Below are 12,977 nucleotides of genomic sequence, written 5' to 3' on the forward strand. Positions count from 1 at the left end.
GACAAATAGAACATGTCAGATTTGGAGTTGGAACATCAAAACCATGGATTTGTATTTCTATTATTGCCCCAGATGTTTCCACTAGATTACATGACAATGAGGAATAGAGGGAAAGAAATGAGATAATGAAATCAAATCCTCCAGTCCGTTCAAGTTCATGTTTCCATCTGTTCTTGGTTGGCTCGCATCAGTCCAGTGAAGCTTTAAACAGAAAGCTTTTGTCTTTTCTGTTTAACCCGAGTTAAAGTGTCTCTGGCGCCCCTACTGTCTCCACGCAGATAGCGAAACCACGCAGCTTGCTGATCACAGATCCTCTCTCACAGCACCCAGAGCCACATTTCTGAAATTTTACAAGAATCGTTTCCTACAGGGACCGTCCCCACCCCCTCCTTTCGGCGTCTAGCACGGAACCTTACGGCACGGCTCGACTCCTGCCAGCCCCGGCCCTCCTCCGGGGCTTCCTGAGCCGGTGTTTGATTGGATTAGAGTCGGCTAGCCTTTGCCCTCTAACCTCGCCGATGCTGGCTCGCTGCTTCCTGCTCCCTTCGCTCCCCCTGACCGAGTGACGAAGCCTGCCGAAGCCGCACGGCGAAACGCGCTGCACGGACACAGCCGACCGGGACGAGCCGCCACAGCCTGCCAGAGGAGAGCGGAGCGGAGCGGAGAGCCGCGTTAACACACAGGCAGGCGGACTGGAAAAAAACGAGCAGCCATGCGGAGGAAATCAAGGATATTATTGTGTTTCGCGGTGCTGTGGGTGCTGGGGATAGCCTACTACTTCTACTCGGGGACAGCAATGAGTCGAAAGGTAGGATTTCCGTTCCTCGACTGCTTTTTTTCTCCTCTTGCTTCTTGGTGTCGGTGTGGATGTTTTCTTCCAGGACAAAGCGAAGATGGAGCGGTGTGATTTGGCGCTGTTGTGTCTTTTTTTTTCTCTTTTCGGGAGGTCGCTTTTTTCCTGTTTTTTAGCGGCTGCACGATGCTGCGAGGAATGTGATAAAGGGCCTGCTAGTATCAGTGGGCAGGCATTGATTTGGTTTGAGATGAGTGTGTGGACAAGGGCAGCAGGGTAGCGGGGCTGGCCGGTCTGCGTGCACCGACCTCCCGCTGCGCTGAGCCGGCGATTGCCTTTCCCGTGGCAGTGGGAGCGGAGCACGTCCACGCCAGGCAGCCCGTTAAACACTTCACAGCGACAGTGCCGGTTTAATGTGAGAGGATAAGATGTGAAAGCATGCAGGGTGGTTGTTATTAATATTAGGCTGCCGGCCTGGCTCTGAGGGCCGGGGGGGTTTCAGGCTTGTAGAGCACGTCAGCACAAGCTGCTGCTCCCAGAAATGAGCAGAGATCAGGAAATGTGCAGATTACACCGGGTTACAGCACGAGCTCACCGAGCTGCATGTACGCTTTTACAAATGTGGCTTTAAACATTGACATTTCGACTTCTGGTTTGGTTTCACACCTTTCTACCGACATTTGCTAGGTGCAGATTTACTGAGCTAAAACCTAGTGAAGTCTGAAATATATCTTCTAATTTTCCTTTTTTTTTTTGTTAAAACAGTTTCATTTACAACATTTCACCCAATCCTTTCCCATTTACATGTACTGACTATTTTAAGTTAGAGCTGAAAGAATGAACAAGAATTCTGGATGGAAAGAAAACATCATGATCATTTTAATTGCTTTATACACCGATCAGCCGCAGTATTATGTCAGGGGAGTTAAATAACATTGACCATCTTGTGACAATACAATGTTCTGCTGGGAAACTTTTGGACCTGGCATTCATGTGGATGTTACTTAGACATGTACCACCTACCTAGACCAGACCAGGCACCCCCACCCCATAGCAATGACACTCCTCGATGGCAGCAGGCAACTCAAAAAACATTAAAAACAGCACAAGGTGTTGACCTGGCCTCCAAATTCACTAGATCCCAAACTGATCAAATATCTGTGGGATGCACTGGAACAAGACCGATCCACAGAACACCCTCCCCTCAATCCATAGGACCCAAAGGCCCCCACTAACAACATTTTGTTGCCAGGCACCACAGGACACCCTCAGAAGGCCCATGTCCCTTCAGCTGTTTTGGAGGCACAAGGGAGACCTACACAATATTAGGAAGGTGGTCACAATGTTCAGCCTGCTCGGTGAAGTTTCTCAAGCAAAAATGTGTTCTAGCCTCTCACATCGCCTGCCTTTGTCTGGCCTAATCAAGCCATTTTATTGAGTTCTGTAAAACCTAATTGTCCACAGATTGACCAGTTATGACAATAACCATTAGTGGAAGTCCTCCTTCCATCTCAACAAATGTGAGAAATTGCTGCGTTTCCCTTTTTCTTAAATGACAGTAAACTGAATATATTTTGAGTAGTGGACTGATGGCCGGGCAAAAGACAACATGTGAAGGCATCTCCTTGGAAACTGCAATGGGCTTTTGCTTTCAGATGTTTCATAGATCAAGTGATTAATCTAGGAACGACCTGCCAGACCAATCAATAATGGAAATAATTGGTATTTTCAGCCTAATTAGAAACGCCCCTCGGTCTGACTCGATACAAATTAACTGCAGCACTCACCGCAGCCTCTAGAAATGACCACGAAGTTGAATTAACGCCTCCCTTAGACAATTTAAATAATAACAGGACAATTATTTTATTCATAAAGGCAGGGCCGTTTAACCAGGTTTGTGCACCTAATAAACTGGCAGTCAATCAGTTTTCTGTGGATTCTCTTGTGACTTCACTGACTCCAGCAGACAGCCGCGTAGTAGCTGGTACAACTGACTCTGTGTGTGTGTGTGTGTGTTGGCCTGGATTCCTTTCTAGATGTACCCGGCCTGTACATGCAGTAGTATGTCATGCATGAAATGTAAGTTAAATATCCTCTGGGTGATTGTGTGTAGAGTAAGACATGGCTGCACACACATGCATGTTTTGAGCGTTAGGGCGACTGAATCGGTTTCTTTGGCCCGAGAGGTCATGACTGTGTGTGTTTGTGCTAATGTAGGCCGATGCATCCTGCTGTGTGTATGAAATGTACTGCGTGGGTGGTTGTGTGCACACTACACTGCTTAACCCTCTAGATTTGGTTGTGTGTGAACGTCCTGTGTGTATTCCACCTGTCTCTTGTCTTGTCCTATCTGTCTCTCTGTGTTTGCTTTGCTCCAGTCAACCAGAGCAGGCCTTTTACTTTTCCATTAGGCTGATAGCTCGGCCCACTGTGTGTGTGTGTGTTTGTTTGTGTGTATCTGAGGTTCTTAAGGGGGTCAAAGTGACACTCCGTGATAAGTAACTTTCTCTAGAGTTGAATTGCAAGTAGCATCAATATGGATGACGCTCTGTACCTGGCTGGTGTCTCTACACGCGGGGACATTTAATCTGTTTAAACAAATGTGGCGCTGCACAGGTGGAGTGTTTTCCATCACGTCTTCCTGCCGTCTGAAAGAGAACAGGAAGTTAATAATTTCTCTCTGCTGTCATGGAACAAACCTTATGACTCTGGTTTCGTGAATTTTTCAGAGGCACTCATCGCTTACATAAAGTCTCTCCACAAATGTAATAAATTCCCTATGAAACAAATTCAAACCCATATTCAGGCTTTTAGTGTTACAACAAAAGATTATTGTCACTCTTGATGAATCTGCTGGTTTTAATGAATTTTGTTTGGCACAAGATCAATTAAAATGCTCAGTAATTATTTCTAGTGCTGATTGACAGCACAAAGCAGGTTTATGATTGCGTGTCACTTTTAAGGCGTAGCTCCCAACCTTGCACCGTAGCCTGGCATGCACCTCACCACAAATATAACTACACGTTGCGGTGCTGCAGACCACAGCAGCCGTGATTGGTCCAAGAGGCATTTCCTCGTTCACGTCTCTCAGCGGCCGGACAAGCCCGGCAATTTCCCCCTCGTTCTGCATCCTACACACCATCCACTCAGAAGTCTTCTCCATTTTGTGTGTTAAGAGTGATTTCGGTGAAAGTAACTGCTGATCCACATTTATTAGCTCACACTCCCAACATGAAACGCTCAGTCCCACTCACCACTGTTTGAAGTGCACAGAGAAAGTCAACACGGCTGAGTAGTCGAAGACTCTGGATTTAGTGGCGTAATTGCTGAACAGTGCTGACACAGCACTACACAGGTATAAATGCTTTCACTGGTTTGGTCCTCTACAGCATAGGCTCCGTGTAGACCTGTTGCAGGAGTATAAACCAAGCTTAAACAGAGAAAATGCACACGCAGTGCACGTTTAGGCTTCATTTTTGATAAATAACTTACTTGTTGATTTAAAATTGATCATAAAAGCACTAAATTTGTGTCTCACAATCACTTAGTACATCCTGGTGTTTCTTTTTAATTTCATCAGACGGCAGAAACTTTTTCATCGTTCCTTTATCGGTTGCAGGGACTACCTTTTGTATGTGTTTGCACTGCAGCAGCTAAGATTGATCATTGTTATTAAAACTATATTTTAGCTCATACTTTCTCTTCTCAAGAGAAAGCTTTGTTGATGGAAGTGTTTGATGACTGGTACAGACACAAAACGTGTAAACACAACAAAATGAACCAACAGTGAAGTCCACACTTTACAGAGCCTATATGTGTAACTGTAACTGTAGTTCTTGGGGAGCTTCCCAGTAGGCAGTAATCGTCAGAGAGCCCCCATGACTGTTTTGTCTTAACGTGTCTTAACGTGCTTCAATGCTTCAATGAAGCATGTCCATCAGTAGCAGGTGGATTTTCAACTGCAAAACATCCTAATGTGCATCCCACACTTGACTCAGAATTCCTTCTTACTGCTCACAGGTTGCGCCCTCAACCAACAATTCACCTCATAAGGCAACATGTTGCTGTGTCATCTCTTATGTGGTGCATCCAAGAGTCCAGCAGCTATGAGACTGCCAGCATGAGCAGGACTCAAACTATCATGGCCGCTAATGCAAATGAATTATCTGACAGACACTGTCTCTGCCAGGAGAATTAGTACAGCCGGCTTCTTTGGCTCCGTCACACACCAACGATACTGTGGCTCTTAAGATCAAAGCGCTCACCAAAGAGCATTTCCACTATTATCTGCTGAAAAGCCCCCTATTTGGAAGAATGTGTCTCTTGTTGGAGTGTGTATGTCAATTTAAAGATACTTAGTGAACAACGTATTAGTGCCTGTGAGCTATCACAGTGTTCTGAGCAGACAGGAAAGCCGCCGCCTTGGAAGGAGGCTTTCATTATTTTTTTGGGTGTGCCAATAAAACAAACTGAAATGTCACCATGTATCTCTAGAGGTCAACAGCAAACCTGTACAAAATGTTCCTCATATCTTTGTTCATAAATGTTAAGGTGTGTCTGGGAAAGTTTGTCTTCCTTTAATTAATTTACACAGTGAGTGTACTGCTCAGGTCTGCTGGCCTTCGTCATCAGCTTAACTGTGTGAAATGAGAGGACACAGGCTTAGACATGACTTTTACCGCCGTGCAGCTTCATTTTGATACTTTAAAAACCCATTCGCCCTGGAATCTCTTTAAAAGCACAGTCATTTAGATAAGTGTTTAATTTTTCAAAATGTTTTCCAGCAAAGGCCAGTCGTCTGTTCATATTATCAGCCCTGTTCAGTTAGAAATTGAAAATAAATTTCGGCTTCTTTCATAATAACTGTAAAATCTATTCCTTTTATGTTATTAGACTGAGGGAAATGTCCTCCTTTTTTCTCCCATGCTCATTACACAGCATGTGGAATGACTGGAAACAGTGGGAGACTCCAAGCAGCTCCACTAACTGTATAAACCCACGTATCTGTAAGTGCATTGTTGTACACAGGAGGATAATGTTGCACATATGAGCCTGCAGCCTCACCATGACGCCCCATTAAAGTCTTCCTTGTTGGACAGGCCATAGAGGGGTTTTCCTGCCGGCTCTTAAGAAGCCAGCCTCTCTATGTTGAGTCTACTTTCCTGGTAATCAGCGGGATGCGAGGGGAGCTAAATGGCAGTCAGAGGAAAGTGGCACCACACCGCAGGAAAAAATAAAAAACTAAAGAGATAGCCCACACTTTTACTAAGAAAGTTTTCATATGTCTAAGCAAACCTGTCGGCAGGATGTAACTGAAACAGTTTTTGTTTTTGTCTAAGATTAAGTTTGTCACTCTAGTAGGTTAAGTGTTCTAAAATTGGTAATAATTATTTTCCCTCTTACAAAAAACAAGGGCAAAGGGCAAGAGAGACAGCTCTTGAACCAATCACAAATACGTGCCAGATTCATTTACACACATGCTGATCACTGTTGCTAGGGAGCTCAGCAATAACCCAGAGGTTCAGCCGAGGTTTGAGCTGGTTGAGAACTTTGCATTAGTTTCCTGTTGATGAGAGAGGACTGTGGACTGAGTGGGTTCTCCTCCCGGCGAACCGCACGTGACTTGAGTGAAAGTTACAGTCTCTGTTATCTGCAACTGTAGGCCTTTCGGCTTCTGCCTGTCCGTGCATGTCTCAAACTTGGCCTGTATCAATACATCTGTCTCTCATCGGAGGCAGCATGACTTCACCGGCTCCGAGCGATTCGCTGTTCTAAAGCAGAAAATTTGAAGCTGTTGCAGGTCGGGCACAGATGAGGATGTGGCATTATGGGTTTTGTTGTGTTACATAGAGGTTGTATGCAAAACAAGATATTAACCTCTGCTGCTCTAGTTCTAATAATAGTATAAAGGAATGCATTCTGTTATGTGTCTTATATTCGTGTACCTAATAAACTGGCAAGTGAGTGTATATCTAACCTGCAGTCTTTACTGTGAGGTTTGTACACACACACTGCTGTACTCAAAACACTGATAACATGTTAGAGTTTCTGATGTTGTGTAACCGCTGTACAGTCATAGCCTTTGAATCCCCTTGAGGCGACCAGCAGCTCGATGTGTTTATAATGCCAAAAAACAGTGTAATTTCAGCCATAGTGCAGATCCATTATGGCTAACTAACTAGATGCAGTTCCATAGAGCAAACAATGGATCAATAGACGGCTTAAATTAAGCTGGGGATCCATGGGCACCGAATCCTTTTCAGGTATACAGTTTTTGTTTGAAGTATTGATTGTGTGTGTGCTCGCTTCTTTAAAGTAATGATCACTTCAGACAAACGCTCGACCGATTCAGGGTGTAAATGGAGATGCCAAAGAAGACATTGTGGGGGTTTTTCGTGGATTTATTTACTGAAGGTTCAGTTAAACAAAATGCTCTTTTTAACCAGGAAACTGTTTCACAGTCATTATTACACAATAGCTGAGAGCCCCAGGAGATGGGAGTGTGTTGTTGTGGTGAAACAGCTTCAACAGACATGTGTATTATCATGTGTGGTTTGAGAGTGAAAATAAGCCCTGATCTGAGTAGCACTTGCTCTGTCTGGATATAATTCTGCTGCTCTCTAGACGTTGGTTGTAGTTGCTGTATCAGAGTGTTCCTGCTACACTGCAACACTTTCTATAGAGGTAAGAAAACTTTGATTTTCACAAAGTTAGCAACTCAAACGGTGTAAAAAAAAAACTTCAGCTCTCATGAAGCACAGGTGCATACACCATGCTGATTTTTGCCCATAGCCATAAACCTAAGCAGCGTTTTCTTCTTTCTAAAGTTAGCTTTCAATGTTCTAGTTGTAATCTCTGTTGTCTAAACCCTTCAACAGCATTAATTGCTATGACAGGTGCTCCTTTGTCGTGTTGTGACGCTTGTCCTGCCAGTGTCCAAGGCTGTGTCCAAAATCACTTCCTGTTTGCTTCATAGTGCACAACAAGGAGTGATAAGTTTGTGGCCCAAGGTGGGAGTAAAATTTAGAAATCCACCTCATACATTCACACATTTGGTCCAGTGGTCGTGGACCATGTGGATCACTTCAAGTTTATGTCCTGGACATCCAGAAAGTCGTCCACTGTAGTGCCAAAATGGCAAAATAATGACCCAAGAAGTTCCTTCTTGTATTGAGCAGACCAATTCTTCATCACGCAATAGGGTCCTTTTTCCTCTGGTGTTGCTACCTCTTCCCGTGGACCTCCTTGGGTGTAGCCCTCCAGTGTGCGGTAACGAATGACTGCATGAAGGCCATAATTGTGCATTTTTCTGAGGCTGACTTGCAATGTTCAGTTACTCAAAGCGAAAATACCACAGAACTTATTACCAACTTTCTTCTTAACCACTCAACAGCTTGAAGTGCACATACACGTCACGAGAGCTGTGTGACTCATCTGCTTTCGTTCACAAACGTATTAATCATCCCTCGTAGTCATCTCTTGTCATCTTATTATACTGGGGCTAAGTGGCTATGCTCAGCAAAATAAGAACAATGCTTTTCTTTCATTTTCCCGTTTCATACACGGAGCATTAACTGGTGAGGATGCTGCCTTGCTCCGTTGGCTTTATCCTCTATCTATTAGCTTGATGTGATATAAAGTATGTAGCCCTCAAGTGCACATTTGTAGACCTCTTGCAAGCTTCATATTGAAAATGATTGTTTATTCATCTGGAAATGAAATGACTGAAATTGTAGATAGAGGCAACAGTTAAAACCAACGCCGTAGGCTAACATTAGCTCAATTAGCTAGCTAGTTGCATTTCAGTTCAGCTGGAAAATGTGACACTCACTGGCTAGAAATGAAACGGCTGCTTTTATCTGCCTCTTTCTGAACTGAACGAACGGCCATTTGAGAAAATTACTCAAAGCATTTGAGCAAGTGTGTGTGCCATGAGGAAACCAAAACTCTTGATGGATGTAGTGGTGGGAAGTCATGGGCTTAGCCAACAGTCAATTAAACCAGTCACTGTTATTTAGTTACGCCAAAGTGGACAAAGAAAAAGTGAGCGATGGTTGAAAGACGGGGGATAGAAATGAAAGAGGAATACGTGCTGGGATAGACAGCCACAAGATCCATAACAGGAGAGTGGTAGGTTGTTGTCAGGTTTGGCGGCTTTTATTTCCACCAGTCAGAAGGAGTTAGCTGACGTGCCAGCTCTGAAATCGATTGACTGTTGTGTAGATAAAGATACAGAAAGTCCTAGACAAAGCCAAGAAAGAACACAAACAATTTCCTTAATAGTTCCACACAGGTAGAGGTTAATATCTATTGATATAAATGTGGTATTCTTCTTCTGACAGACAGTTTACTACATCCTGATCTGTGATTTTATTTACTGTGTATTTTTTATCTTGTGTATTACGTCCTCTCAGGCATTGGTTGGGTGCGTGCGCTCCACACTGGATTATTTTCTTCTTATGATGATTTTCTCCGCTGGCAGATGACGAGCATTCATGGGAAAGTTGAAAGAGACGAGGATATCCATTGTTCGCGGGACCAACGCTGAGACGAGAGCTTTACAAAGAGCTGTTTTTTATTTTAACATCAAGAGAAAACAGAGCGGCCCTCCTTTATTCAATTTGTCACTGAGAGGGAAACTATTGTAGCTGTGTTACAACACTGACGTACTCTCAGTCAGGTCAGCAGTAATCTGTGTTCCTGCTATCAGGCCGAAGTATTCAAATCAGCCTGATATGGAGTGCATTTGGTCATGGTATTTTGCCTGTGCCCTATTTGTGGCGAGGTCATTCAAATAAAAGAAGTATTGCACATACAATAGAAACAATCTCTCATGTAATTTAACTGAGGCACGCTATCACTGCCGTGTTACTCTTAATGCTTTTATTAAAATGATGCCCGTCGGTTATGACTGAGGGTGCTCTCACACATGGGTCATTGCCCCAAAACCAGGAAGGTTTACCTGTCAGGTTGGTTCATTTGGACTGGTGTGAACACAAGCAATCCCACATCACCCTTGAACAAATCAACCGAGCTAAGACTGGTTAGAGAGAGTGGACTCAGCCGGCCTGCAGTTGTTCCCCGAAGCGTTTTGTTTGCACTGAGAACACACGTTACCCATGGGCCGATTCGACTGCTATTTATAAGCTTACAATTATATAACCAACCAGTTTACCTGATGTGGAGTGTATAGTTGTATGCCTCCAGAGCGTCAGAGGTGTCTGGCAGCAGCAGCGTACCTTCTCAGCATATAAATGCTTGATCGGACACAGAACAATGAACCCCAGAGCGGTGCCTGCACTTGCTGCTGATGTTCTGATTTTCTGAAATCCAATTTTCCTGCATCATTATGGATTTACAACAGCTTGCAAGTGTGTAGTGACGAGGGCATGTCAGAACTTTGACTCGTTTGCTCTGTGAACACAAACCGAACCAACCGTACTGTATTAATTACTCCCTGAATAGGAACGACATATAGGTGTGAATGAACCCTTAATTTGTGTGTAAGTTTGGAGATTAAATTATCAGAACCTGCAAAAACTTGACTCCCCTCTGGTGTAAGCTTTTGGCTATTTCTCTTTTAATGCAGGTGCTGAAACATCTTCATTAGATTTTGCAGTTTGATCCAGTGATGAAGTTGTTACCCTGTTCTAACCCTTTTTTAAACATTTATCTCTACTTTGCTGCCTACAATTGTATATTCAAGAGTAAGGAAGTTGTGTTTACGATCTGGAGGTTGAAATAACTTTTCAAATATTCGAAAAGTCTGTATCAGCATATGTGTCGGTAGGTAATGTTTTGGCTCAGGTTGTTTTTTGAAGGATCCTCTATCTTCTCTCTTCTCAGCTGTTTGTTGCTGCTGACTTCCAAGTCAAATATAACACCAAAGAGATTGAGGTACATGGCAAACTTCCATCCTGGCCTCCCGCCACTTCCTCACCCTGAAATATTCACAGGGAATGTGTTTGAATTTGACACAGGATCCGAATGCTGACATTGTGCTTAGGCCTCAATCTCCTGCAGATTTTTATTTACTCATATTAGTTTGTTTTGTGAGACATTTTAAGCGACATTTAATAAAATAATTTATCAACAGGCCAGTAGCTTTACAGAGGGGAGGGTTGAACCAGGGCCAGTCCATAAGATGCGCACAGTGAACCTCCTCCACTGTTTCCATTTATTTGAAATTGAAGACGTATCCAGTTAATTCTGGCCATCTGCCAAACTGGTGGGTAGATAGATGTTTGAACAGTGGTTTGTGGGTGGTGTTAATTTCTCACTATGCATCACAATCAGGGCCATTCAATAATCATCTGACATTTGTTTTAGATTGACTCAGTAAAAGCATTGCCCTTAAAGAGAACTCCTGCTAAAGCAGGGATAGTTCCCAGATGTTGAATCAGTGCAGTGTCAACGCTTAAAGTTTTGATATCAGAGAATGAGTGACAACGGCGTTCTCTCTCAGTGAACCACTGTTTTTTTCCACTGGTTTTCACCTGTTGTATGGGAGGCAGAAGATGCAGATACAGGTACGACCATTTTCTCCACTGACGGCAGCCTCAGTTGATGAGAACACAGTGCAGTCATAAAACAACTCGCTGAAACCCTGACGCTGCTGCTTCCTGTGACCTCTCCCCCATTGTAACCCCGTCACAAACGCTGTTATAGGTCTGAAGTGAAGTTCTGATGGAAAGGTCCAGATTCCACAGTTAAGCTTGTAATGTTATTGGTCAATACTAGTAAAGCAGAGGCTTGTAAAGTGTCTTTTTACAGTATGTTGAAATAGGTTTCAGGAAGCAAAGTTGCTGACTCAGCCCTTCCAGCCTCTTGGAGCTTCTTTAAAATACGGAAGAATCAGACAGAATAACTAAGGAAACGGCTGTCGTAAAACATTTTCTCAACGTCAGAGCACTGCATTTTTAAGCCTGCTAGACCCTTATATGTTAGCATACTGTATAGGAATGGGAATGTGTGAAATGAAAAATGAAAGTGATCTGTTTTTGACACTGTGGGCTCGTCTCTCCACTCAGAAACACACCAGCAGACATCTGTGTTTGTGTGTCAGACAGCTCTGTGTTTATACGCCGGATTTTTACACTATTTAGAAACTCAGAAAATGTGTTTTCTTCCACTCTTCAGATTAAGCTGTTGTGTCTGACCTGGATAGCTCAGATGAAGCAGTAAGAAGGTACAGTAGCTTGAAAGTGCAGAGGGAAATTCTGAAGGGAAAAATACTGAAAATCGCATCATTAAAAAAAAGACTCTAGAGACAGCACAGCTAGTATGGAGTTAAAAACAGACTGCTACTGTATGGTGTATTCCTCTGGTGACACAAACCATGGTCGGCGGTCGTATAAAAATAGACCCATTTAACATAATGGTAAAGTATGCCACTGCTTTAACACAAACCCTCCATTTCAACACAAACTCGGTCCAAAGCTCCCGTCAGCGGAGGTTTGTGTAAATGTCTCCTCACCAGCAGAGTAGTTCTGCTGCCTCAGGACTGTGCAGTCTGCACCACTTGTAATTGTATGAGTTCATGTACAGTGATTTATGGTAGGAAATGTTTTGTTGCTTCGAATACGCTGCTGTACCCATCAGTCCCAGTCAGGAGTACTGGCACTGCCAGAGAACGGTTTGTAGCTGAGTGGTAAGCATCAAAGCTGATTTAAAATTCCTCCCTCTACAAGAACAGAAGTGTGCGGAGTGGATTAAACTGTGTCATTATCACCTCTAATGTTAGCATATCCAATTAATTAGCTAATTCATACAGTAGTCACCTAATCCAGCGTTAATTCCTGGGGATATTTCAAACTGCATTGCTTTGGGTGGTTAGGGTTGCATAAAAACAAAAGAAAGTCTGTTTACAGTAATAAATCAACAGTAAAATGTGAATGCAGTTGGCGCGGTTGTATCTATGTTGCTTTATACAAGTCGTTGTTGATGTTAGTCAGTGTTAAAAAGTTAAGAAAGCTTTGGTATCTGATAATATTGCAGTGCTGCATATATTTGATCAATTTCAAGGCAAACTGGTGTCACTATATCTGAGGACCTGTGTTATAAATTGTGTAAAATTAGCGGTAGCATACCTGACATTTCTCTAAAGCCTTCTTTAAAGATTCGAAAAATGCCCAAAATATGAATCAAAAGTCAAGGTACTTAAGACCTTTACAGAGTGCTTTAA

The 12,977-nt window shown here is 43.3% G+C and overlaps 1 protein-coding gene across 1 annotated transcript in view; it reads left to right on the top strand.

Annotated features, from left to right (window-relative positions):
- The first annotated feature begins 341 nt into the window (after positions 1-341).
- The window catches only part of galnt2 (UDP-N-acetyl-alpha-D-galactosamine:polypeptide N-acetylgalactosaminyltransferase 2), a 52,949-nt gene continuing 40,313 nt past the window's right edge, over positions 342-12,977 (top strand). The window contains exon 1 of the mRNA XM_084574908.1: positions 342-808. Coding sequence (XP_084431034.1) covers positions 713-808 — 96 coding nt within the window. The 5' untranslated portion in view covers positions 342-712. The remainder of the gene's footprint in view (positions 809-12,977) is intronic.

The sequence above is a fragment of the Chelon labrosus genome, assembly GCF_963514085.1.
Source record: "Chelon labrosus genome assembly, chromosome: 3".
Classification (NCBI taxonomy): Eukaryota; Metazoa; Chordata; class Actinopteri; order Mugiliformes; family Mugilidae; genus Chelon; species Chelon labrosus.